We start from the raw sequence: 27338 nt of genomic DNA, 5'->3' as shown, positions 1-27338 counted from the left end.
ATGCAATGCTTGGATATCTGGGTAATGGTACCCTACTCTCAAGAAAGAGCAAGCACGGGGAAGGAGGCCACAGGTTTTCTTTGGAGGAAGCAGAGGGAGTGGGAAATAGTGTTTTGAAATGAAAAGTGAAAATGGTTTCAAGTCAAACAATTCAGAGCTGATTCGAAAATCCAGCTGCAGGAAGCCTAGGGAAAAATCCCAGTTCACAGAAGAGTGAAACCAGGCAGTGTTCAGGCTACCAGAGTGTTTTAAAATCAAATACTTTGATTTTGTTAACGTAAATATTGTGGAGAAATGTCTGTGGGTTTGGTTTTTTTCCTGTACCATCCGGTGCAGCCCAAGAGGTTTGTGGTGAAGGACCCAAAGACAACTGGCTAACTCATGCTTTTTTCCCCACACTGCTGTCAAAAGCAGAGCCCCAAATACACCAACCCCCTTGCCCCAGCAGCCTTGTTGTTCTCAAAACACAGTTTAAGCACATTAGAGCCACATCAGTGCCTTCTGAGGTAGGCCCCATCTTTCTCTGGGTAATATATCAGAGCAGAAAACAACTATGATGTATAATCTGACACATGCTGTCACAGCTGGAGGCCAACCTGTGCCTCACACACGAGGTCTCCTGCTAAGCTTTCTTAGAATGCTTGATTTGATGTGTAAAAAAAAGTGTAACATATGGGGGGGGAAAAAAAAGTGAGTGGTCTTCCTCGAGGATGAAACAAAAAAATGCACAGAGTGCAGGAAAAAACTGCTCCAAGCAAGTGACCTGATCTCAGAAGAATCAGTGCTCGTGTTCTGCATCACCTTTGAAAACACAGGGGGAAATGTCATCGAAAGAAGAATGGGGTTATTGTAATTTGATGACAGCTTGATGTCTGGCCCCAGCCCATCTCTCTTTGAAGGCAGTGGAGAGATGGAAGTTTCGTAAAGGCAGTGACATTCCATGAAGCTCCGGCGAAAGACTGACACCCATGGATTGTTCACCCCGGGTTTGAGCAGAGGAGCAATCACAGCTCTGAGTGGTTCCCAGAGCGTGGAAGCTGCTCCTGTCACAGGAGGCACCACAGCCCTGCCTGCTCCAGCTGCTCTTTTGCCTGTTTATCAGCACTCCATCACTCCACCAGAGCAGGGCTGTCCCTCACAGGCATGGACAGCCTGAACCAGGCGCTCTCCCAGCCAGGGGAGCTGTGGGAAGAGAGAATTCCTCACGGAATTCTCCTCAGCGCTGTTCAGCTCACCAAGACAACTGGACCAGGCTTATTTTGCCACAAACCCAGTTCAAGGTTCAACGCTCCACTGACTGCAGTTCCACGTGCATCTCCCCGTGATTTCACCTGGAGGGAAGGTTTCACCTGGAGGGATGCTGAAAACCCCTGAGTGCAGGCTGTGGCTGGCTCTTCAACATTCCTGCGTGAAGTTGCTCTCACTGGCTGCTCAACACAGCTACCAGGACAACACACTGTTCTGCTAGAAAGGGGAATAGTGAATACACACACAAAAAAAAAGACCCCTTCATCACAAATAACTGTTTCCCACAACTGATTAAGTTTGTTTTCACCCTCACATAAAATAGGGCTCCTAACCTGCAGTGAACTTCAAAGAAAGAGATAGGCAAGAAAAAAGGGTGAAGAAGACAGCAAAACTCGCATTTTGACTATGATGAAATCAGGATTTGAGAAAATATCCCTGAAAGAGTGGGGGGGCAAAAGCATGATATTGCTTTGGTACAAAAGGGAAAAGGATTCTGGACTCCAGGACCATTTACGTCTTAGTGTTGGAACTTAGACATGTTTTTTTCATGACACCTTTTTCAAAGCAGCCCATTGATTTATGATTTTGAATAAGCTAAGACCTGAATTTCAGGTAAGATTTTACAGTATAAAACAGCAAAACCAATAAAGCAGTGACCAGATCACTCTCCCTGCTCTGATTACCTGCTCTGAGACATATCCATAGCACCTAACTGCACTGCAATGATGCCTTCAGAATTAACGTGTGGAAAGGATTTGAAGGATTATTTGGAGTTCAGTTCTACAAGCTGAGGCCAGGAAATGCAGCTAAATCATAAAGAAAACGATGAGGTTCCTTCAGGAGTGTTTCTATCACTCATTCTTTGATTTAATTATTTGCCTGATTCCAGAACAGAGCCCAGAAACCATTTCTGATGTGAGCCGTTCCCTAAGCAGCAGGAATTGTGCATGATTTTGATGTATTGATTAAGCTGCCACTGAATGATTCGAGATGAAGATTGAATACACTGAAATTAATAAGATATGATTGAAGCTGAGCCCTTCCATGGATTAGAATGGACAGCTTTTTCTGCCACACTGCTCTCGTTTATCAGAACACCAATAATGTTTATTACTTTAAGAGTTACAGCTCGCTGGTTAGATTTAGACAAAACTAAAGCTGCCTGGGCTCAGCAAACCCATTTACTGTGACACATTCAAAGCTGCTGGGCAAGGCAAAGCATATGAAAAATGCAGGAAAGAAAATCTGCTGCTGAGATAACTGAAACTGCAGACACCAGGGCAGAGAGAGCAGAACCAGCTAATCCCAAACTGAGGAAAGCGTCCTTCAGACTCACCTGCCAGTCCATCTGCCACCTTTGCAGCCATGCACAGGGAACATCTTCACAGCACTGGGCAGGGAAGTTCCAGCTCCCTCAAAACTTGTATTTCCTACAGAGGGCCTGAGAGAGATGGAGGTTTATGTCTCTAAAGCATCTGACAGCTAAAATTCACAGAAAGAGTCATGAGCTGCAACCAAGACTCATTTTTTGTCCCCTGAAAATGTGGGGGGAGTTGTCTGAAAATATTCCAGGTTTAAATTTCCTGTGCTCTTTTTCTTCCTCATGTGAAGTGTTCCTGACAACCTTCCCTCTCTGATTTCAGATCCCCACAACCCCAATCCTGAGCACTCTTTCAACTAATTACACAGCTCCTCTCTCAATAATGTAATCTCCGTTCATAATTTATGAAATATGTTTGAGTCATCAGACCAAAGAGGTCATATAAAGATAGTGACTATGAGATGGAAAATGTGTTGCTCAGTTGCTTAATGAATTGCAGCTGGATGCTCATAACTTGGAAAAACTGAAGCACATCACATTTTGGGGGACAACAGAGCCTTGAAGTGCATTATGGATTTATGACCACAAGCAAAGCTACAGCATAAAAACATATTGTCATTACCTAAATATGCAAATATTCCAAGTATTCAGTATGCAAGAGGAAATGTCTGCTCTTACAAGCTATTTGCAAACTAATGAAAATGAACTTTTCTGCATTATACAATCATGGAGCATGTAAAGAGCAATTGGCCCTTCAATAGGGTTACTGTGGATTTCTGATTTCGGGTCTGTTTTATCAGCCCCGCTGGCTCAGCAGCCCTGTGTGATTTGCAGAGTGCATGATTAGTCCCACCCCGAGCTGTGCTGCCCCTGGCAGAGAGATAAATGAATATATGAAGGTTCCTGGAGGGAGGCTGCATTTTAAGTCAGTCCCAAGGGAATTTTAAAGGCAACATTCCCTTCCATGGCTGAACTGTGTGCACTGATGAGCTGTCCCTGTTTTGTATTAAGTGCCAGTCTGCAGGGCAGAGCTGCGGGTCTGAGGTCTGTCTGTCTCTGAGGATGCTGGACACACACCTTGTGTGTCTCTGCTGTCCACACGGCCAGCTGAGGACAGGGATGTGAACCAGGAGGTTCTCAGCTTGTTCAGCTCTGGGTGAATCTCTCTGAGCACACACCCTTGTTAGTCATGCCAAGTGATCAGGCTGCAAATGCAGCTTTATCACAGTCCTGTTCTGCTTAGTGGAGAGTGAAGGGAAAAGCCCCCACGCTGGGAATTGGGGATGAGCAGTTTGATGGAGTGCTGAACCTGCTGGGTGCCCTCCCAGGGACAGAGCTTCCATCCCTCTGGATGAATAAAGCCTTAAGGACACAACTTCACGTTACGTGGCATCGAAACTAAACATCGTCTGTGTTACAGGGCTGTAATTTATTTAAATTCCTCATCAAAGCATTTCAGCATAAAAGTCATAAATGCTGAAAGCCCCATCTGCTGAGGCACTTGGGTGTGTGGAAGGGAGATAGCCACCAATACTCTCAGGTGGTAGCTGATAAACCATGCCTGGCTTTTGGGGAGAAATCACAGCTTTTCCCCTCTGTTACTCTTTGCCATGAGCAAAGCCCTCTTCACATCAGTGAAGGAATTTCCACCTCTTAAATCTGTAAAGGAACCTAATAGAAAAAAACAAAACCATGAGGAGGGCAGCACGGGTTTGTGCCGCCTCCAACAGCTTTGGTGTCTACAAAAACCACACTGGGCATTTGCTGGTGACGCCCATCACGAGCATCCCGGCAGGAACAGCTCTGCCCTCTGAGACAGAGGCTGGACCATCTAGGGTTGGATCATTTGGGATTGGATCATTTGGGATTGGATCATTTGGGATTGGATCATTTGGGATGAGCATTTGCCACGCACCCACAGACCCCACTGCTCCTGCGGGGTCTTGCTTCTTAGAGGTCCCCAGGCAAGGCTGGCTGGCTTCACTGTTAATTACTTGTGTCTACTGTTAATTAGCTGTCTGTAGCCGGTCATGCCGGAGCGGTGACAGCCTGGGAGCCTCTCCCCATGGGCTTTGTTCCTCAGCCCTCCGTTCTCCCCCTCCCCAGCTCCCAGCCAGAACATTTCATTTTAGTCACGGTGCCACAGGCCAGGCCCTGGAGGACCTTGGAAATTAAACACTGTATGAAGTACAGTGGGAGGAGAGGGAGGAGAAAGGGGCAATTTCAGCTCCTCAAGCATGCAAGTCAAGAGCTTTTGTGATGCCTCTCAACCTTTTTGTTTTTTTTTTTCCAGCCGGCCACAAATCATGTCCTTGGCTGTCCAAGGGAACCTGTCTCTATGATGGAAATTTCCACACTTGCCTTGCTTTCTTTCTCGCTCTTTATGGTGACTTTGTTGCCTTCAAGACATTGTAAACAATTGAATTTTTACAGAAATAAAGGTGTTGGGTTTTTTGTTGTTGTTGCAGAAAAAGAAATTCATCCCTGATTTGCCAAATTTAGAAACACAACATGCAGAGTAAATTCTCCTCTTGATGTCTACAATTACTGGGAAGCAAAAGTTCTTCATTCAAAGACTCCACAATTGAAGACACATCACACGATTTTCAGCAGAAAAGCTTCATCACAGAACACACTTCCTAGAGGCATTAAGTCTGAATTATATTTTTTTTGTTCAGGCATTAAACAAAAATAAGTGGTTTGGAATTTTGGCTAACAGCTGTGAAATAACCTGGGGGAGGAAAAAAAACAAAACAAAACAAAAAAAAAACAAACAAACAAAAAAAACAAACAAAACAAAACAAAACAAAAAAAAAAAAAAAAAAAAACAACAAAAACAACAACAAAAAAAAAAAAAAACCCCAAACCAAAAACACCAGGAATAATTCATTCATCCCTTTCCACCTGCAAATTGCCCGACAACAGGTTGAGTCCTTACCCAAATGTTATGGTGATCATTAAAACATTGCAAAAATTTTTTTGCAAATGTTTCTTGCTTGGTAATTTCCTGGTGACCTGGTCACCGTAGATATTTGACATTTGAAATTCAAATTCCAAGCCCTTCTGAGGGGATGCAGAGATCGCAGGAGCAGACCTGTGCAGTTCTGGTCCGAAATGGTTCCATGTTTTATAAATAACACTTCTGTTCCTGTGAGGCCTAAATTAACTTCTTTTACAACAGCTTTTCTTTTGCCCTCTCCCAGATTTTCCATCAAGCAAAGAAGGTCCATGGTGTCTCTTGTGCTCTCCACACCCCAGAGCTCCTTGTCCTCTGTCACTTGATGTGTCTGCTTCCTCATGTGTGTAGGCTGGAGTGTTTAGGTGTCATTTACAGGCTGTGTGAGGTTTAGAAACTCAGTGATCTGAATGCGTGGTGTTTGGAGGGCTGGGAAGTGCAGGGGTGACACTAGAGGACACAAAAAGGATTATACTCACACAGCCAAGTCCAGAGCAAAAAGAAGGGAAGTCTATTTACTTGACCTCGCTTATACAGATTCTGGACAATGACCAGGGATTGGAGAATGAGGTTGCCACCTCTCCACCCCACTGGCCAGGCTAGAAGTCCATCAATTGTCCCTCCTCAGAGAGGAATGTGAAAACAATCACTTTGTTTATGTTACAATCCATGAGAAGGCTCCACTACAAAAATGTAAACAATCAGAAGGCCAACAGAATATGGCAACACAGGGGCAATGCCTTCTCCATGAGAAATGGCACAGATGGGATTTTCAGGGCTCCTTGGGATGAGAAACAGCAGCGTACCCCAACACCCTGCTTCCCTTTGCAGCGTAGGGGTGGTTCTTTCACTCTGCTCCTAAAACACCGCTTTTGAGAGGGCCCAAAAGGTGCTGATGCAGCCCAAAGTGCTGTGCTGTGTCACCACAGCCTCTCAGGGGCTGGTCCATGAGCAGCCTGCAGCAGGGTGACACCGGGGGGCTGCGGAGGTGGCCTGGCAATGAACCAGAGACATTCCCTGGCGACAAACGTGAGAACGTAAAACACCTTTACCATCTGCAGAGCCGAGTGAGAGCGGAGAGCAGGGACTCATATCTCTGCACCTGTGTGCTAAATGAATTACAGGAGAGAGTGAGGGAATAACACTGGAATTAAAAGGCTTTAAGATAAGATGGAAAGTGGCAGCTGAGCCAGGAAGGCAGGATGGAAGTGGAAGGGTGTTTACACGAGCCAGCAAAGCTTGGGGGATGCTGAGGGCAGGAGGGCTCCTCAATGCCGTGAAAAACTGCTCAGCGGAGGAAAGATAGCAGCACAGCAGAGGCCATACTGGGGATTCCTGCAGGAATGCTTCCCAAGGAGGTGTGGGAGAAACACAGAGATGCTCCTCTGCTATGAGGTAACAACTGCAATGTTTTTAGTGGAGTTGTGCCAAAAGATTCAGCCACTGGGCTGGTGTCAGCACTGGTGCAGGAGGAGCTGCAGCTGCAGCTCAGCGACAGCAAGTTCCCAGCACAGGCAGGGACAACAGCAGCTTTGGTCTGACTAGCCTGGCTCAAACTTTGGCAGGAATGGAAACACCAACCTGCTTCAATCTGAAAGAAATCATAGCACAGCTGGATGGCACAACTGTCCTGGCTGTCAGCAGGTATTGAGGGAGCCTGGCCTGCCTGACATCTGCTCCAGAGACGATTTAAATAAGGTAATGGATTGAACTGGATTGTGCTGATCTCTTTATATTGGCATTGTGGACCATCAGCTGTCAGCAAAGGAAAATCTTAACAACGTATTTAAGGCGCTTGGATTTTGTGGATAGAGCTGTCAACAGCACTGGAAAAAAAACAAAACACACCTTCTGTCACAAAATTAGAAAATTGTGCTCAAAGGCACAAAATGCTGGAAGGCCATAACAACCACTCCAAACCTTCCAGTTTGGGCTTAGCTCTTATTTATTTCAGGAGGCAGGGGAGAGGTGAGGGGGAGAAACTAATAAGAAAAGGGTGCTGCATGGGTTAATCTTGTATGGAGGGGCAAGGGGATGGGAGAGGAGATGCCCAGCCCTGGAAGGAATCGAGAGTGGACATCCCTGGGAGCCAGGGGTTATGGCAGGGGTGGGTGCAGGGACCTGCACTGACATCTGAGCACAACATGCAGAATCGCCTCTTGCAGAACCTGGCGAGCGGCTGGGGAAGCTGGGCTGTGTGAGCCAATTCGAGCTCAGTCAGTCTGCAACAAATGGAGAGATAAATCAACACAATAAAACACGGAGCAGAAAACCTGGGGGCTGTTGTGGCATTGGATCATTTGGCATATTGGGCTCTCTTGGCGCTCCTGGAGCCGCTGAGGGCGTGCAATACGAGGAGCTGTGGAGAGTGGCTCCCAGGAATGGGAAATGCTGAATGACCAGATGAATATATCCCACGTTAAACCTCTCTGTGGTGCCGTAAATGAGGTGATTTTTTCCTGCATGGAATTATCCACAGCACTGCTGTGCCATTGGACAGCATTGTTTCCACTCTGCTGGTCCTTGTCAGAAGGCCCCAGGAGCATCTGAAACACGAAAACAAGGAGCACCCTCATCTCCCAGCAAATACGGAGCTGGCCCGTGGTAGGACAGGAAATTAAAAAATTCACTTTGTCATCCTCCAAGTGTGACATGACCTCTGCATCATGGGAAGAAATCTACCCCGTAAGGTTAAATCACTGCTTATCTACTTAATGTCAATCAGACATTAAGCAGATTGACCGGGAGATTCGATTTACTTATTTTTAAACGAGAACCCAAACAACTTAATACTCCTTCTTGACTTAATCTGCTGGCAGGCTGGGTATCCAGTTTGTTGTGTTTGTTTGTTTGTGCCTCTTTTGGCCTGTTGGCTCCCGTGGGAGTGGATGTTCGGTAACTGGGCTGTTGTGGCAATGGATGAAACCCACCCAGAGATTACCCTTGCTCTGTAGCCCTCTGCATTGGCTGCCCTGACTTCAGCAGCATTTCTTAAACACAGGCTCCTGTGGATTATCCACTCGCTCTGGTGAATACAAATCAAGCTGCAGTTAAGATCAAGAAACAACACTTTGCGTATCTGGAGAGTGAATGATTATAAATGGGAAGAAAGTAGCAAAGTGGCACACAGGTAGCAAGGTTAGTCAGTGATTTGAATAAATGGCTCTGCGTGAAGAACACTGGATTTGGGAACATTTTATGGCTGAAGAAAGCAGGAAATGTGGATCTAAGATGGCATTCACTAAACACAACCCAAACTGTTCTAAGGCTTTCACATGAAATTGTCATTTTCTAGACTGCAACACGTTAAGTACACCTAAGAATTAAAGATGTTTTAACACAACTGTACCCCTGAAATGAAGGACAGTGACTCACCACCTCACTTTTAGTCCTTTGATCCAGGTTCCTTCCACACTGGGTGCAGATAAAGGAGGTTAAAGAGGAACTAGCAAAGAACCGATGACAATTTAATCGCTGTGGTGATTATCAGGTGATAATTAAGGGCTTGCTGCTGTGAGATCCTCTGTACTTTCTATACCTTCCCAGAAAAATTTTACACTGGTAGCGGACAAAGTTTTCTGAATTTGCAGGGTGGGATTTACAAAATTTACAATTTACAGGTGTAAAAGCCCAGGTAACTCAAATTTTAATGAGGCAGGTGCTTGTGGATTATTTCTGGATGCCCTGGCACGTTGTGGTCTAAGCACAGATTCTGTTTGTCTGTTTATACAGTATAAATGTAGCTCCTCTTCTAGACATAAAGATCCATCAAAACCAGCCTTCCGTGCTAACTTGCACAAGCCAGAAAACAACAACAACAAAAACTTTCCTCTGGCTTCAAGCACTGTTCTCAATTGCAAGAGAAGAAATGAAGGCTGACTGACTCGAGTGGTCTCACTGCAATGCCTCCCAGCTCTGTGAAGCACTTACAGGGCCCTCAAGTCAGAGGTTAAGAATCAGAGCTGGCTTTGACTGATGCAGTCTCCTGTCCCCCTGCCTTTCCCAAACACACACACCTTCTGTATTATCTAAATCCTCCCTGCCAAGCACTTTTCTGACCTCTTCTGCTGGAAGTGGGGACGCCCACAGTGTCATGAAGTGGAGGTGAACATTTGTGGAAAGCACAGACTTTATTCCCGCTGTGGAACAAGCTTTAAACCCCCCCAGGAAGTATTACAGACCTGGTTTAAAGGGGCTCTGGCAGATCCTGATTAGCCTTAACAGCCCTGAGCATCCCCACCCAGTGCTCCACCCCTTCCCATGGGCCGGGAGCCCATTTAAACTCGGCCAGGGGTGCTTAGCTTCTCTCTTCAGTCATGCTGGAGGAGCATAGCTGTGCTTGGCGTGTGCCACAAGGACCCAACTCCCTGTCTGACCATGGTCCCACATCCTCTGTGAGTTTGCTCCCTGAGCTCCAGCCGTGGCCCTGCCTTGCTCAGGTACCCAAAGGCAGAGCCTCAGGTGTCCCTGCTCCTGTGGTGTGATGCTCTGCACCAGCCTAAGGGATCTTCTGGCCCTCTCTGACCCCTGATGTTCTCTTTGCCAAAGGTAAGTTCACCTACACTGTGTTCTTCCACAGCAAAAAAAAAAAAAAAAAAAAAAAAAAAAAAAAAAAAAAAAAAAAAAAAAATCCTAATTGGTTCTTTAACTTCTGTGGAGTGTTTTTGCCACCACTGCAGTGCAGAAAGGAGATTCTGTCTGTGTCTTCTTGATGTAGTGTCTGGGGCCATCAAGAAGCTCAGCTTCTTTGGTGAGCCTTGTTCGTTTTGTTGAGGTTGTGTGGGATTTGAGTCAGAGGGTAAAAATGCTGCTGAGGTGTGGCTAAAGGGAGCTTTACCATGGCAATTTTTACTGATTTTTTGCGGGGGGAGCACTTCATGTATGGCTTTATCTTCATGGAGCTACACGCCAGAGTCGTGGAATCGCTGCCCTTTGAGTCACAGCCGAGCTGCGCCATGGACAGGTCTGTAGGCTCTGTCCCTTGGTGCGTGGAGAGGCTGAGACTCTGTGTGAGTGTAATTGCACAGTTCCCTCATTCACCAGGAGTCATTTCAGAGTAGCCCTGAAGAGCACTCTGGAGGCTGGGAGAGCTGGTGGAAGGTCAGCAAGTTCATTTTCAATGGGTCACAGTCGGAGCTAGGTTGCATTACTGACGAGACAGAGCAAATCTCATGGGCTCAATGTCATCATTTCTCCTTGACACCGCCACAACAAAACCCTTTGGAGCACTTTCAGCTCTTATGATCAAATAAACAGGACCCAACAAGCAGGCCTCTGTTTGTCAGAATTATGTCTGTTGACCTCTGGTAATATTTTTAGCTGGTTAAATGCCTCTGGTGTCACGCTGTTTTCCATCTTAATGTGTCTTCCTAGACTGGCTGGTGGGGAGGCAAAACAAAAGCCCTCACATAAACCCTCCGTGTAGCCATCAAGATGTGTCTGCCACTCAGCAGAGTGGCTGTGCTTCTGGTTTATGGCTGGCAAATGTGCCTGGAGATGGGAGCTCAAATGTCCCTTCTGTAGCTGCCTTAAGCTCTGTCTCTGATATATGAAAGCCAAAATAAGGGTAAAAACAACTCTTTTCTTGAAACCTCGGGAAAAAAACCCGACAGTCCTTCCCCTAGCGACCAAACAAAATCACAAGACAAGAAAGTGGTGGAGAACAGGCCTGGGCACATTTTAAAATATTCTGTAAGGGCAGAAATTAAGAGGTGAAGTGCTGAGGGCATAAATGGCATTTTGCAAGCAGCCTTTCTGCCCTGCCTCCCAGAACCAGCTCTGGGGCTGTGTGTATGGCTGTCCTTGCATCTTGCCCTGCCCATCCATGAGAGCTGAGCAAACCAATGCTTCAGGAGTGATGGGAGAGCCCACCAGGCTCTCATTTTTATCAGCCTCCTCCACTGCTGTAGTCCATGGTGAGGCTGATTGATGTTTGGGTCTCAGGTGATGTTCACAATATGAAGCTTAGCAAGGACCAAAAAGGAAAGTGAGTGAAGTCCTGGGGGTGTTTTGGGCTCGAGACACACACAGGGGATCTGTGTGGGAAGATGGATTTGTGAGGAGCAGTAGGACTCAGCAGTGTAGCTTTTTGGCTCATCAGACTGTTCCCTTTTCTTATCCTTGGCTATTTCCATTTATTAGAAAATAAGGCAAGCTGCTAATACTAATGCATAATGTTAGTAATGTGCTTCTGCATCTCCTGAGGAGACAATGACTAGTGATTTTTTTTTTTAATACATGGTGACATCTCTAGACCCTCTTGGCACTAGAAGGCCAGATTTTTAAACTGTTTGGATGTGGAACAAATTGTGGAATTTTTTTTTTTTTTTCAGTGTATCTTTAACAAACTAATGAATACTTCCAATCATTCTGAATGCAGAAGTTTATCAGGAATATCAGTGTAAAATCTTTCTACCATTTAGACATAAATACAGATGCAGAGGGATGCTCAGGAGCAGAATCTCTTTTTGGCATCACTGGTGCTGCAGATGTAGGGCTGGGTTCTCTAGAAAGACACATTCTTGCTCAGCAGTGCCCAGGAGACCTTCGGAAACTTCTGGATGCAATGTTGTGGTGGGTGCACGGTGGCTGGACTGAAGGGCTCTAATGAGCCACTCTGTGTTTCTTTCCCTTTTGTAACCTGCCTTTAGTTCTATGGAAACAGGAATAGGTTTGCTGAGTAATGAAGAGGGAGAAATGCAAGAAAAGCCCAGCAGATTGTGCTGTCAGCCATCAGAATAAGCATCATTTCTGTGAGAACACTTTTAGTGATAACAGGAGCAGCATCCTTGTCTTCAATGAGCTTTCTCTTATCAGACATAGGGTGAAGATCTCTGAGAACATGTGTAGCACCTGGCTGTGCTTCTCTTGTCCTTTTCTCTTGCTGAGCTGCTTTTTGTTGAGAAACACTGGAAAAATTAGGAGCCTAGAAATCTAAACTTTGGTAAATTCTTTGTCTCCTTCTGCAGAGTTTATCTGCAGTCTCTGAGCTTGGCTATTCTGTTCAGGATCTCATTTGCAATGCAAACAGACAAAATTGGGGGATGGAATTAGGTTATGGAAAGACCAAAGAATGGATGTGCAGGGTGATGGCATGGGTAAAGCCCAGGCTCACTTAGGTGATTTTCATAGAGTCATGGAAAGGTTTGGTCGGAAGGGAGCTGAAAGATAACTCATTGCTGTTCAGAGCTCCATCCAGCCTGGCCGTGAAATTTTAGGTCCTTAATTTTAGGTCCTTAAAGTTGGATGAAAGCCAGAAAAGACCATCATAAATTTTTCTGTAACATGGGAGGCGAAAACTGGCAGCAGGACCTCGGGTGTGTCAGACCTGTAGGAAGGAGCAAATTACCAGGACTAATGGTGTTTACAGTCATTACCAATTCTAATTGCCTTTATCGTATTGGTGAAGAATATCTGTGAACAGAGCCACATTTAAATGAAAAATAAAGATTGTGCAGCAACACTTAAGGGGTTTACTGTTGGACATAATTAGCAACGCTATTTTTTTCCCCATGTTTAAATGATGCATTTATGTAGTTTATTATCTTAGAATGACATCCGTATATCTAAATTTAAGGCAAAGGATAACTCAAAAAATAATTTAATATCAGGCAAGGAGTTTTTTAAGGCACCACAAGAAAACAATCAGGAAAATGTGGTTAATTGTTGTGGACAATACTCAAAATCCTACGCCTAAAAACAGAGCAGGAGTTGTATAATGGTGCAGATGTAGAAGAAGCCACTTCAGCTGTGCCAGGCTTTGTAAACCTGGCTGGTGCAAATATCAGAAGTGCTCCCAGTGATACCACAGGAGCCCCAGTGAAAGCTGAGATTAAGCACCTAACAAATGTGTTTGCTGAATTTGGACCTTGACTTGAATCATGACAACTAAAGTTGGCTTTTCCAAACAGCTCCTCAGGACTTGGAGCTGCTGCTGTATTTTTATAACAACACTTTGTGTGCTTTGGCAGTTAAGGTAAATGACATCATTTTACTCTATCTTTCTGCATTTTATTTACCTCATTTCCTTTTCTAAAAATACACAAATTTGACTGGTCAGTGACATGAATCTGAAAACAGAGAAAAGCCAGCAACCCCACGTCTTCTACCACATCACACCCCACAAACAAATTCTGCTTGCAAAAGGTCTTGATGAGGAGCAGACCCAAGGATATTTTGGAGCAGCAGAGGAAACCCCCTCCCATTCCTCCTCCTCTCCTTTAATCTCCTGTTGTTGTGGAGGAGGGTTGTGCTCAGGAGTGACCAGGCTGTCATCCTCACTGCACTCTGTGCAGCACCTGAAGCTCTCACCTGTCCTGCAGGCTCCAGTCCTCTGGGGCAGAAAAATGGGAAATCAGTTTGCACAAGTGAAATGTATGGAGCTAAGGCTTTGCAGACCTGTTCTGAAGGGGGGGAGGAAAAAAAAACCTTATACTTGGAAAAATGTCTTAGATGAGAACTTTTTTTTTTTTTTTTAATTAGGGTTGAGCAGCTTTTAGAATCTTTACATTCTGGTTTAGATTTGTAATACAACAGGTAGCTTGTGGCATTCCTGGAGCTCCTGTGAGGTGGCTGTGGGAATTTGGCACTGACCATAGTCTACCTTGAATTGTTTCTAGCATATTTTGTGCTCATACTGTAAAGGTTTATGAACGTATTTGAAATGTCACCACTTAGAGCACATATCCATCCAAGCTGTTTGCTCTCATTATCTTCTGGAGGTTTGTGCACAAACCTCCACCTCAGGTGCACAGCTCCAGCATGTGAGTTCTCATCTTGGAGTTATCATAAATCAGCCAACTTAGCTGAAATCAGCAATAAAAGCATTTGGAGCTAGGCAGGGTGATTAAGTCTGAAAGGATAATTCAGTTTTTCAGTTGGGCTGCAAAGAGGAGCCTCCAGTCATGGCAGTGGAGTGACCATCATCTTTTGCAAGCTCAAGAGGAACCTGAAAGGTGATTTTTGGTGTCAGCCAAACAGCAATTCTACCCTCTACATCCGCCCAAAACTGGCTGCCTGCTGCTGGCATTGCTGGCTGAACACTGGCTGTGCAGAGGCCATGAAATACTGCAAGTCTGTGCCTCACCATTCCTCAAGTGATTCCTCACTTTAGGATCTCTGTCTGTCAGTGCTAGGCTGCACAAACAGCTTGTCTTTACTGAGGTCTCCCAGAAGAACGCTGTGATGGGTTGGACTAGCTGTTCTTTTAGCCTGGCGTTGCACTGTTCATCCTAAATAATAAATGAAACCCACTCTGGCAGTTTGTACAGATTAGCAGCAGTGGAAGATCTCAGTAGAGAGGCAAAGTACCTTTTAAAACATTAATATTCCTTCCTTGCTGTAAGGGGATTTTGGAAAGAGGTATGGTCAGAGCTGGGTCTGCCTTTCACATAAGGAAGGTAGCATAAATTCAGCCCTTTTTCCCAATCTGACTCGTGTCCATAGCCTTTAGAGATTTACTCGGGGACTTGATATCCAAAAAAATAATGTTTCAGGGCTGGGAACGCAGGGATTCTGTTTCAGACTGCAAACACTCAGGAAACAGACACATACAGGTGTTGACTAATTGTGCTGCAAAGCATTTAATCTCTGGAGTTTTGAGCTGTGTAAATAGCTGTCGGACAAGGAAGGCAAAAGGGCTTTGTTGTTGAGTCTTGCTTTGACTTCTGCTCCCCATTACGGACTAGAAGTGGAATTTCTCACCAAACCTGAGGCATCTGTTTTGAGCTGTAGTCTGAGCTAGCTTGGTTGAAAGTGGAAGAAATTCTCTGTGCCTTGCTGTGAGACCCCAGGCAAACCTCATCTTCAGGTTTCTCTCGCTGTCCTTTGCCTATGGCTCTCTGCTCCAGAGGGGAAGAGCTGTTGTGGATTTGTCAGACACCTCCCACAGCGAGGTCCTGGTGTGGGTTGGTGTCTCAGGGTCAAGTGCAAAGCCAGCAGAGGTTACTCAGCTGAAGAATTTTGCCCTGCATTCCTTCATCAATCACACTTGAAGGTCTCCTCTCTCTTGTGCACTGCTATCACTCATTTTCTGCATGTACTCTGTTCAGGTGCAGCAGCAGTATTTTCTACAAGCTTCTGATTTTATTATAATACAGCTATAAACCAGATAAAGAGCGTTTATTTCAGCCTCTATAAATATTGGCTGACCTTTTCTGCCCAAAGGAAGCTTGCTCCTCTGCCTCTAGGTTTTGATTTAGGATCATTTGTGGAGGGCAAATGGATGCATACATCACATCAAAATATCTGTCAGTGTAATTTCCCCTAACGAAGTATTATATGCAGGAAGGAGGGGATGGTTGAAGTGTAGTAGGCAGTGATTTCTTGTGATATAGAACAATCTTTTCAGGGATATTGCGTGGTAGTTGTTCATATTCTGCAGTACAGAGCCCACTGGGAGTTGGTGGTTGATGGTACCTGGAAATCAGAGAGGGATGAGAGTGCTGATACAGAGGTATACATGGCTCAAATAATCTGTTTGGTATTTCTAGGGAGAAGATAAACTTTCTGTCACATGAGTGAGCGGGAAACTTGTAGTAAAACAGGCAGAAGGGAGCAGCAAAATGCAGAAAATACAGGAGAAAGCTATGGGTGGTGTTGTACAATACCTGATGACCTAAAGCTGTTCCTGCATTGCTCTTGGCTTGTGCCAGTCTGGAGCAGAAGAGGCAAACGTTGTCACCTTCCTGGCAGTGGGCAATACCTGGGAACACTTCTCAGTGCCCAAAGCACAACCCCAGAGGAGCTTAAGGGAAGGAAAACCCCAGAAAAGTCAGATGGCACCAAAAACCAGGCGTGGGGGCCCTGAGGTGCAAGCAGTGGTGAGGGAGGAGAGGCGAGAGAATGAGCATCATTAGCGTGATTGATGCAGCAAGCAGCAGGAGAGCACGGAGAGATCATTGCAATAAATTGGCATGGGTGAGACACGGCCAGGGAATGCCGTGCAGCGGGGATGGAGATGAATGCAAAATACGCCAGAGAGTCAAGCTGTGTTTATTGCTCTGCTCTCAGAAAAGCACCAGGTAGTCTGGCACTGCAGTCTGTAGATGTGATAAATAGGAAGACCCTGTGTTTCTGGGGCTAATAACCATTATTTGGTATAATTCGATTGCCATTAAAAAAAAAAAAAAAGTCTCGTTTTCCTAGGAGACTATTGTAAGCCTTCTAATTTTGGTCAAATGAATGAACAAAGGTTTGTGTGAATTCTCCGGGAATAGCAGAATACCCTTCCATTGCAAAATGTTAGAGTGGATTTCTCAGCCACACAAGCGCTGTGTTGGCTGCAGTGATTTGTTTCGTGGCACACACAAGAACTCGCCGTGCCGCTGATTGTTGCAGACGGCGAGCCTGGATTATAGCCCCGCTTGCCAGCACCTCCAGTTCATCTGACATCCCCCCAAACAATAGCCAGGCTGCGATTCATTACTTTAGGCAGCTCATTTCCATACGGTAATTAGGAGCCCGTGTGTGTAACATACCAGCATGGGTATTCCCGAACTCGCCTTATTGTTCTGCTTCGCATCGCGAGGATGACAAAGGCTCCTTACGAGCGCAGGGAGCCGGGTTTGGGCAGATCCAGCCCCTCCGCATCGCCCTGGAGAAACCACCATCCATCACCCTCGGACACGACACACGGCTTGTGTCGGCATTGTGGCTCGCTGCTGGGAGCAAAACAAAGGCCGGGGAGGATCCACGGCTGCTCGGGGGGAGCTTTCCCGGAGAACCGCTCGTGTTAGCGGGGCCGGACCGCTCTCCCTCCCCGCGCCGCTCCTGCTGAAGTTTTGAGCTCCGGGATGCTCTGAGTTGTTCCCCTGCGCGGCGCTCCGAGGGCTGAGAGCGGCGGGCACGGGGACCCGCAGGGACACACGGGGGGGACATCGCTGCCCCCTCCCGGGTCCCCCCCGTGCCGGGGCGGAGCCGCCCCTCGCCCTGCCCCTGCTCGGGGGGCAGCGGGGCCGGCGCTGAGCCCGGCCCAGCCCAGGCGGGGCCGCCGCGGGTGGATGCGCGGGGGAGCGGCCGGGGGGCCGGGGCCGGGCTGGGCTGGGCCGGCAGCCCCGTCCCGGGCTGCCCGCACCGCGGAGCCCCCGCCAAGGTAAGGCCGGGCCGGGGAAGGGCGGTGCATTGTTCTCCGAGCGGGATGCGGGATGCGGCGCGGTGATGGACGCCCCGGGTCCCGCCGGTGCGAGCGGGCACAGCCCCGTGCGGAGCGCCCGCTCCGTGCTGGGCGTCTGGAGCAGAGCGGGACCGCCGGGGAAAGCCAAGCAGGAGCGTCTCGGGGAGGGCGAATTCCCGGTGGGATGCTGTGATGGGCTGGCAACCGCCGGTGGGACCTGCTCTCGCTGGGGCGATGGCCGGCACCTGGCTGCGGGGGCTGGGAGCATCCCCAGCCTCCTTCCGTGGGGCAGCCCCAGCATCTTTCCCTCTGCCGAGCAGGGCAGACGCACCGGTCTGGGCATCTGCCCCTTGATTCCTCTGGAGAAAGGAGCGGAGCAGCGCTGGGCTCAGCCCGGACACAGGGTCCGTCAGGGATGTGGGCAGGCAGGCGGACAGAAATCTCTCCCTGCGCAGGGAGGAAGCCCTTCCCCTGCCTTTGTTACACTTGTTTCCCTGCCCGGCTTGGCCTCGCATTCTCCCTCTTGCCCAGAATAGCCCCTTTCCCAGCATTGTTCTCCCTGTGTTTCCTCTCGCCTCCTTCTTCCTCCCGTCCTCAGCGCAGCTTCTCTGCAGACCTGATTCCCTGACACGCATCTTCCCTCTCCCCTACTGCATTTTAAAGTCTGAATCTACCTTTTTTTTTGAGAAAATTTTCATTTTTTCTGAGTTTTTAAATTCGACTTAATCAACCATTCCATGGGGTTGAACTAAATTGAAATAAACTTCTCTTAGGACGTGCTGCGTAACAAGGATGAGGAGATTTCCGGCTGCCGGTGCACTCGGGATCAGTTTCAATTACACTGGGCACCGTGTGCTTTTAGACTGGGCTTTCTAACCTGTCGTTGCTATGATCTAGAATAAGGTAATAAGGTAATCTAGAATAAGGTTACCTTTGACCTCACTGCTGCCTTTTTTTCCTACAGATGGGATTAGGTGTCTCCTTGGCTGGTTGAGCACAGCCTTGCTGAATGCAGCTGAAAACTTTTAATGCCGAGCACATCACTCTTGGGAACAAGTTTGAGAGTGCCACAGGGTGAGACCCAGGGACAGACCAGGTTAAGAGCTTGTTAGAACAGTGTCTCCAAAAGGGCCCAGCCCTCACCTTCTGTTCTGTGTTGGTTTTCAGGCACAGATCCATTTGAAAGTGTTTGTGTCTCTGCTGGAGCAGGGCAGAGCACAGCTGCTGCCAGGGGGGCTGTTGATTTTTCCTTTAGGGGATTGTGTTCTTTAAGCCCTGCCTCTATTTAGAGTTTTGCCTGATGGGAAGCAAAGAGCAGCTGAGCTCATTCTTGTAACTTTTGCTGGATTCCCAATAGCTGCAGTCTAGGCTTTAATCAATTTTTACCTGGCTGTAACTTGGGAAACCTTTGAGCAGCCGCAGGGGCACTGGCTGGAGAGCTGTGCCTGCAGGCTGGGGAGGACTGCAGTGCTTTAGTTATGCCTGCCTCCTACAGAGGCAGGAACGTATGTTTAGAGAAATGTACGTATTTTCACTCATGCTCTCTGCTTTTTAGAAATTGCTTTCTTGAAGCTGCCCCTTTCCCTCCTTTTGGAGAACCTATTTGCACAAGTTACTTGCAGTGCTTGCCTTAGGAAGATTTATATTTCCTGCAACAGCATGGATTTCAAGGATTGGTCTGTTTTACAGGGAGGTTCATCTTGCTGATTCTCTTCGCCTTGCGTGGATGCAGTGACATCAGACTTTAGTTTAATTCTGATGTATTGGACACGTAAAAACCCTTGGTAAGAGTTTGCTCCTCAGTCCATTAGAAATATGCACGTCATCTCAGTCAAAAGAGATTGCACAGAAACCTTCCAGTGTGTTAACAAGCCCTGGAATTCCATAATTTTGAAAACATGACAGGAGTGAACAAATTCCTGAGGTCTGAGATGCAGGTGACCGTTTTTCTGTGGTTTCCTGTGGGAATGCTGGGATTGTGCTGCCTGAAGCTGGGTGTTTTCTGGGCAGTGAGATGAAATTGCTTTAGAGATCCCCAGAGGAAAGGCTGTGAATGCATCTTGGCTACAGAAAGCAGGGCTCTTCCCTAGACTCTGTGCTATAACATAAAAAACCAGAACTCCACGCACCACCTCTGGCTGATTTTTCAGTGTGTGTTTATCTGGCTCAGTCTTGTGACAGTGTGGAGGTGAAATGTGGTGTGAGAAGTCTCCTGTGAGCCTGGCTCTGCCACCACTGTGGGACTCTGCTGACGTGGCCCTGGTTGGGCATTCTTGGTTTCGGCAATTCTGCAAGTAGTTTCTGGTAATTAAAGCAACAGAAGGCAAAAAAAGGAGGCCCACTGCAGGGCTTACAGGATTTTGACAGGGCTCTTGCATATTTTCTGTGTCCTATTTTCTTTCTCCAGTGCTTTTTAGCATTGAGTGAATGGCAGGGAGGAGGGAAGGAAGGAGTTGGATAAATGAAGTTCTCTGGGATCCAAGAACTCTGTTCGTGCCTGTTGCACCTTCCCAGGGAAGTGGTGGGCCAATGTGTCAAATCCATTTGCAAGCAGTAGTGTAAATTAAAGCTGGGGGATAAGCAGGTTAGAAGGTTAATGAGATGTCTGAACTTAATTGATTTTCCATACAAATTGGCTATAATGTCTTTTGTTTGCTTTTCCCCCCCTCCCAGGATGCTGTGTTACAGCAGTTACATGAATATGAACAGCAGCAAAGAGGGAGGGGGGAGTCATGGCTGTTTGGAAACCTTGGTTGCACTCCTGAGAGTGGACTGATGTGTGATTTTGGGCACAGGAAGGCGGCTCTGAAACAGCAGCCTGCACCCCTGTGTCTCCTGGGACTTGGTGATCACTGAGCCTTGGACAGCAGCGTGCCCTGGCTGTCGTGCAGAGCTGTTCAACCCCAGTGTTCAGAGAAAACTTTTATTTAATTGTGGTGTTGCACCTGGGAAAACCAGTAGAAGAGGAGCTATAACTTGTGTTAAATGATTTCTAGGTGCTGAGGTTGTCAGGCAGGATCCCCAAGAGGGTGGCACTGCTTTCTATAAACCTGGCCTGGCTTTAAATATCCCGAGGAATTAAAGGGGATGTTGGCTTTATTCATCTGACTGAAAGTGCCTGACTTAATGAGATCATGCTCAGGCCACCAAGTTTTGGTCTTTTCTGTGTAGATTTTCATTCCTATTGGGAGTATATTTGAGTTAGTGGTTGGAGCCAGTCCAGTTCCATGGCTGAGAGGAGCTGAGATCATTCCTGCTCGCTCCGTTCCTGCACAGTGCTGGTGCTGCCCTCCCAGTCTGTGCTGGTTTCAGGTGACAAATCCAGGCTCTGCTGGGTGGCACAGCCAGCCCAGAGGAGTGGCACACCAGGACAAGAGCCAGCTTTGGTCGCCTCTTCCAAGGGTGTCACAGGGAAGGAAAGACATTGTGTGTTTTGGTTGCACGACGGTAAAAGTTACAGCTCTTCTTGAGCTCGCTTGCTGTGAGAAACACGTGGCTAAATCACATTTCGGACTTTTCCTCTTGGATTATATACCAAAACATAGAGAATTTGCTATTTTATTCTCTAAGGGGCTAATACTGTGTTTTGCCTCATGTTGTGTTTATTTCAAACTGGACCACCACAGTGAAACAGCTTTTGTGCTTAACGTGGAAATTGATTGCAGAGTGACTGTGAAGAGTTGCCTGCAGACAACAGTTTTCATAAAGCAGCTGTATTTTGATTTAAGGGCTTTTGAACAGCAGAGGACAGCTGCAGAGCACACACCACTGCAAGGGAGATAAAGAAAGATCAAGGTTTTTAGACCACTGTATCATCACAGGAAGGACTGGATGGGAGGCTTGGGCTTGGCACCTTGACATTTGTAATCAGGCTTCAGATAAACCAGCACACGCCATATGCTGCAAGATTGATCAGTACTTAAAACTATTTGCTGAGGATGACTCAGTCAAGAGCTGAGGGCAGGAAATAGGTCGTTGGGCATCTTTACATCCTTATCTTGTGGATGTCACCAGTAGTGACAAGGTGTGACAGCCGTTTAGTTGTATGAACAATTCCTCGCCCAGTTTGGAGTGTGCAGATCTTATTTTTTGAACAGGCTGAGCAATTTGCCTCCAATGTAATGCTGAAAACCCACGGGCAAAGCTGCTATTGTTTGGTTGCAGCCATTTCCAAGCATTAAGCCTTCCTCTTGCCCCAAGTCATAATGCATCAGTGCTTTCAGCAATGGTTAACAGTTCCGTGCTTAAATGATATAGCTTAGAGAAAGGAGGGAATTTTTGTTGTTTTCTTTTGCTATTTAAAGCAGCACAACAAACCTTTAAACCATAATTCCTTCAGAATTCTAGTAATTTTTGAAAAACATAGAGTGCGCATTGAATGCATGCAAACTGTAATTTTGGTCCCTTGTTTTCTGTGTAGACTGTTTACAGGGCAGTGTCAGGGAGGGAAATACTTTTATGTGATGGCCTCTTTGTTTAGAGCCTAAATTCTCAGTAGGTCAGCTGAACGCAGAGCTGACAGGAGCTTCAGATTTTCTGCAGTTGTCAAAAGTTGTCAGAGAAGGGGGATGCTGAAGGGGTAGAAGAAAACACAGTTCTGCTGGGGTTATCTGTCAGCTTAACAGACTGCTATAAAAACTGCTGTCCAAGAGCATTTGCCAAGATGCCCCAAAACTCAAATGTATGAAGACCCAAACCACCCAGACCCTTCATTCCTCTGGCAGGACAGGACTGATCTCTGCTGCACTCCTCAAGTTCGAAGCTGAACTTTTTCAGGCTCTTTTAGGCACATGTTGAGGTTGTGTGGTCGAGTTGTCGACCCAAAAGAATTGTTTCAGCTGCTGCTTGCTGGCCTTGGAGCATGCAGGGGATCAATTATTGCAGTTATTGATCAGCAGTGATCAGATCCTGTGGTCACAGCCTGGGCAGGCTCTGCTGTGTGGCCGTGCCTTCACAGTGGGAGATGGGCATGTAAAAACCCTTTAATATATGTAAGAAATGTAGCCCTACGGTTTTTCTCATGCTAATGTCTGAGCTATCTTTAGTCCCTTTGAAAGAGAGTTCCATAGGCTGGTTAATCTCCCTGTATATAAATCTCTTTCATACAATTAATCCTTTATTTTTTTCTCAGAGCCCAGTGCAGGGGAGAGATGGTTTAGAAACAAATCCATTTACCTTGCGTTGCATTGAAAACAAACCCCGTGTACTTGAAAGCAGGAACAAAGAACATACACAGACACGTTTTTTTTCTGCGTGGTCTTGGTTATTATTGCTGTGTGGTGTCAAAAGAAAAGATCTCACAGAACGTTTCTCTCTGCAAAGGGCTTCCCAAGAAAGAGACTGCTTTCAAGGCTTTCAGTCCCGAAAATTCTTATGGAAAATCAAGCAACAAAAGATGCAAAATTGACAGAATCTTGACCTTCCTCAAGTGGATCTGGGATTCTCTCCTGGGAATCTTAAGACCAGAATTTGGCCCGGAGTTTTGAAGAAGTATCTCATTGGAATATTATATTTATATGTTTTTAGAGATATGAAATTGCAGTTTCACTGAAATACCGGTCGCCAGATGTTCCAGCTTTATGAATAAATGATCTGGCTGATTTCTCCCCTCTTTGAAGTGAAGGATAAGATTAGGGAACAGACGCCTGGAATACTCTATATTTTTAAATAGTATGTTAAACAGATCAGCACAAGTTGGATATCCTTTCCCTTCTTTCCCAGCGAGCCCTGGAAGCACTTGGAGAGACATTAGAAGTATCTGGGGATAGACACCACTTTGTCTAGTTTAGAAAGAAGCCTGAAAGTAGTAAAAATAATCAATGGATGTTTCTGGGGGGTGTTTTCACTGTAGCCAGCCTCCCCTGGCCCTGAGAACACAGCAGAGGCTGTTGCTTTGCAGCCAGAATCAGTGGAATAATTTCGCGTGGTCGTGCTCATTGCACTCTGTGCTTGGGTTTAACGTAAGGAAGGGGTAGAGGATGATGGATACAGAAGGAGGATGCTTTAGAACAGGGAGAAAACTCAGGCTGGAAAGCTGGAGAAGGGTCTAGAAAAACAGGAGGAAAGGGGAGGAGAGCAGCTAGGCAGAGCCATTGCTGTGGACCGGGCATGGCACAGAAGGAGGCTGCCATCTGAAATGCAGCCTTGGGCTGAGGTCACAGCACGATGATGGATTTTATGTGACAGAATTCCTCTGGAGGCATTGCAGTGCTAAATGTATAGGTTATGGGAACACGGGTCCTGCCTCTGACTTTACAGTCCTGCTTGGATGTTATGGAAAGCAGATGTACACATCTGGGAGCTGTTGTGCAAGGGGCTGAGTCCAACCAGGAAAGAAAGCAGCTCTTATAAAGGTAAAGTCTTAAATCTCAAAAGAGGGGGGAAAAAATGAGAAAGAAAAAAAAAAGTAGGGGTGTGCATGTTTAAGATTAAACATTGACATGCTCTGTCGTGGTGTTTGTTTCTGAAGGTGATAATGATGGAAAAATGTGTGTCTGGAGCTTAGGAGGATCTCCAGGCTGTCTCTGGTGCATGGAGAGTGCTTCTTACTTTCCTCTCACACTTTATCCCTACTCTGTGTCTTAGTTTAGACTTCTGTTCGTCGTTTAGAAAACAAACTGCAAACCCCTCTGGATTGCAGATCCAGCAATTTGAGCACGTTTAACTCCTTGCACTGAGTTCCCTCTTTTTCACAGCACCAAGGAAGTGTCTTTGTTTGCAGGAATGCTGCCTGACAGCAGGACCTGGCTAAAAACAAATTTTAAATGACCAAAATCTTAATAAGCTCTCTCAGTAACATGACTGCACCCCACAGGATAGCTGCACATGGAGCAGAAACGAGAAGCGTGGGAACTGTGCAGGGATGTGCTGCAGTAGGAATCCTTCTAATGGGTACCACATTTGTCAATTTTATGGTAAAATAGACTAAGTGTTTCAAATTGCTTGTTTCTCCTCCGCTGTCAAAAAAGCTTAGCAGAGAGCTCACAGAAACTAACATTTGAGCAGCTAAAACACAACTGGCATTGATTGTAAGCATCCTTGTGAGTGGGTTGGAGAGATGTGTATGTATTGTGTAGCTAATGTAGATCCTGAATGCCTGGTCTTGGTTCATCCTTCTCACTTCCAAAAACCTTTTTTTTTTTTTTTTTAAATCAAGGCAACAGCATTTCTTCTAACTCTGCTGTTGTCAGAAACACCTTGAAAACCAGTAGCATCTCTTTCTGATTTAATCAGGTCTGTACTGTTGTGTGGAAGAGGAAGTTTGGAGAGGCAACCTTTCCTAAACCCTTCTCCAGCCCTGCCTGATGCTGCTTACATGGGAGGCAGAAGTGAGAAGCTCCAGGAGGTGTCTGCTTGGCAGCCTTGAGGCTGATGTGTTATCTGGCACCGTGTGCTTATCTGTCAGTATTTCCTAGTGCTGACCGTGTGAGTCTGCCTCTCTTGGCAGCAGCAGAGCTCCTTTTCCGTGTTTCTTGCCTTCATGGCACTTACAAGAAAATCACTGTGAGGGTTGGCTGTGAGTATCTGCTGGAGATGAGGGAGGACTCATCGAATGATGGCTTTCCATGAAACAAGAAGGTGAAGTGAGGTTGAACTCTAATTAGTTGTGTTAGTTTGGGGCATTCAGGAGACACCAGGAAACTTGGCCAGCTGTTTCTGCAGGGCATGGTGTGAACCTGATAAACACACCAGTGCCAAGGCTTGTTCAGTTTGTCCCTTAGATGAACTGATTATCACTGGGGAAGGAGAGAAAAAACAGGGGCTTCATGGAGTCAGCCTGACAGTGGTGAAGGGAGGGAAGAGAGGAGGGGTGTGTGCATACTGGGGGTTACTGGCATGGTACAAGATCTTGCTTCTCCCCTGCAATCCTTTAAAAGTTTTAAAGGATTTTGGTTCTTTTTTAAAAGATTTGGTGACCACTGCTTCAGTACCACACACAGGAGTGGTTTTGGATGCACTGTGAGTGGTCTTCAGGGATGGAGATTCCTTGATTGTCCACCCCTGGTAAAGGGAGGATGTGGGTCAAAGCCCTGTGGGTGGGGGGTGGGTTTGGAAGGGAAGAGAAGGGTCTTTGCTCTGTGTGTATAAATCCATCTTTAACCCTGTCTTGGAGTACTTTGAAAGTTTCTTGCTGTCTGGATTTAACTTGGCTGCTGATTTGGTTCTTTCCACTTTAAACACTGGGGAGCTGGTGCTTAGACTAATTTTAACCTCCTCATTCTCAGCCTGAACCTCTTTTTATTTTTTTATTTTTTAAACCCAGTGTTAGTAGCTTTGATGCTTGATGACAGAAAGCTCTGTTGGCAGCGCATTAACATCTTGTCTTTCAGTAGTTACACCCTGTCAGAGCATCACATGCTTGTTGGGGCAAGCTACACCTCTTCTCCCTGTCTGAGAAATCCCTTTCCCTGCTCCCAGCTCTTCCATAATAATACTTGAATGGAGCCTGGGCCTTGCAGCAGCTGAGATACAAGTGTTTATTCAAATACATTGGAGTGTGTCATCTCCAGCTTATCTGTGTGGGATTTTAGTGGCACCAGGACTCAGACTCCCGGTTTGCTTTAGCAGTTGTTGTCTCCAGCTCCTCTGTCGGAGCGCGGAGCGGCGGGGTGTGTTGTGTGCCAGACTGTGTGTCTGCCACCTCCTCTGCAGACTTGTACTTGTTTGGTTTTGTTTTTGGCATGCTGATGGTGCTCTGCAGTCCTGTCTTTCTAAAATAAAATGGGGTGGAAAGAAAAAAAAAACCAACAACAAAACACCAACAACAAACCAACAAAACCCAATGGAGTGAGGAGAACCATGGGCGGGGCTGAGCTGGGGGGAGCAGGCAGAGGAGGGACCAGAGCAAGAGGGGTTCACTGGGGAGCAGGGAGGGTGGAAGTGCTCCGAGGGATGAACTGCCTGGCACTGCACCCTCAGAATCTCTCACCCGGTGAATCCAGGTAACCTGAGAGCGTGCCCATTGTTACGCTGAGTGGGTGCAGTCCTGCTGCAGGCTCGGGGAGAAGAGAGGTGCTGGCTTTTATGGCTCTTTGTTTCAGCAAAGAAAGAAGTGTCACTCCTAGCCCTCACTTGTGCAAAATCAGGAGGATCAGCTCAGGAGGTGTGTCCTGTTCTCTCACCTGTGGCTGCCCAGGGTGAGAGGCTGCAGCCTGGGACTCCCCTCCTGAGAGTTTACCAACACAATTCCTATATGAGGAGCCTTTTAGAGATGCGCCTTATGAAGGCTGCAGGCTCAAACCCCTGCTTTGAGGTGCCAAAGTTGCATTTAATTTTCTTTTTTTGTTGTTGTTTGTTTGTTTGTGGTGGTTTTTGCGTGTGGTTTTTTTGTTGTTTGTTTGTTTTTAATGTGTTAGTAATTTCTAGAGTTGCAGTCCAGCCTTTTAAACCTTGGAGTCCCTGAGGTGTGTTGGCCTAGCCAGGTGTGTTGTAACAGCTGATCTCAAACAACAGTGGGCACACTCTCCTCAGTGGTGGAGCAGCTTGGTGCCTTCAGTGCACAGGACGAAGGTCAGAGACTAGCTACAGTCTGACCCAGCTGTGTTGTCCTCCACACCTGTCCAGCTGCAGAGCAGTGGAGTCTGGCCCTCACCCCCCCAGATTTTAGGTATGAGCTTCCCTTTACCCACATGGTTACACGGGTTTGTATCCTCAGGCTGCTGTGCAGAATCACCAGAAGTCAAGAGGAGGTGGCCAGTAAG

General features: G+C 46.7%; 1 protein-coding gene across 3 annotated transcripts in view; it reads left to right on the top strand.

Annotated features, from left to right (window-relative positions):
- Nucleotides 1-9831: 9831 nt before the first annotated feature.
- The window catches only part of FRMD4B (FERM domain containing 4B), a 132679-nt gene continuing 115172 nt past the window's right edge, over nt 9832-27338 (top strand). Inside the window, exon 1 of one of the 3 annotated variants that reach the window (XM_040076246.2) lies at nt 9832-10073. In XM_040076246.2, coding sequence (XP_039932180.1) covers nt 10056-10073 — 18 coding nt within the window. In that variant the 5' untranslated portion in view covers nt 9832-10055. Of the gene's footprint in view, nt 10074-17578; nt 17617-18522; nt 18541-27338 lie in introns of those variants that run through there. The other 2 variants (XM_040076247.2, XM_040076249.2) reach the window with 2 other exon arrangements.

The sequence above is a fragment of the Hirundo rustica genome, chromosome 12, assembly GCF_015227805.2.
Source record: "Hirundo rustica isolate bHirRus1 chromosome 12, bHirRus1.pri.v3, whole genome shotgun sequence".
Taxonomy (NCBI): Eukaryota; Metazoa; Chordata; class Aves; order Passeriformes; family Hirundinidae; genus Hirundo; species Hirundo rustica.
This window is presented reverse-complemented; position numbering and strand designations above follow the sequence as displayed.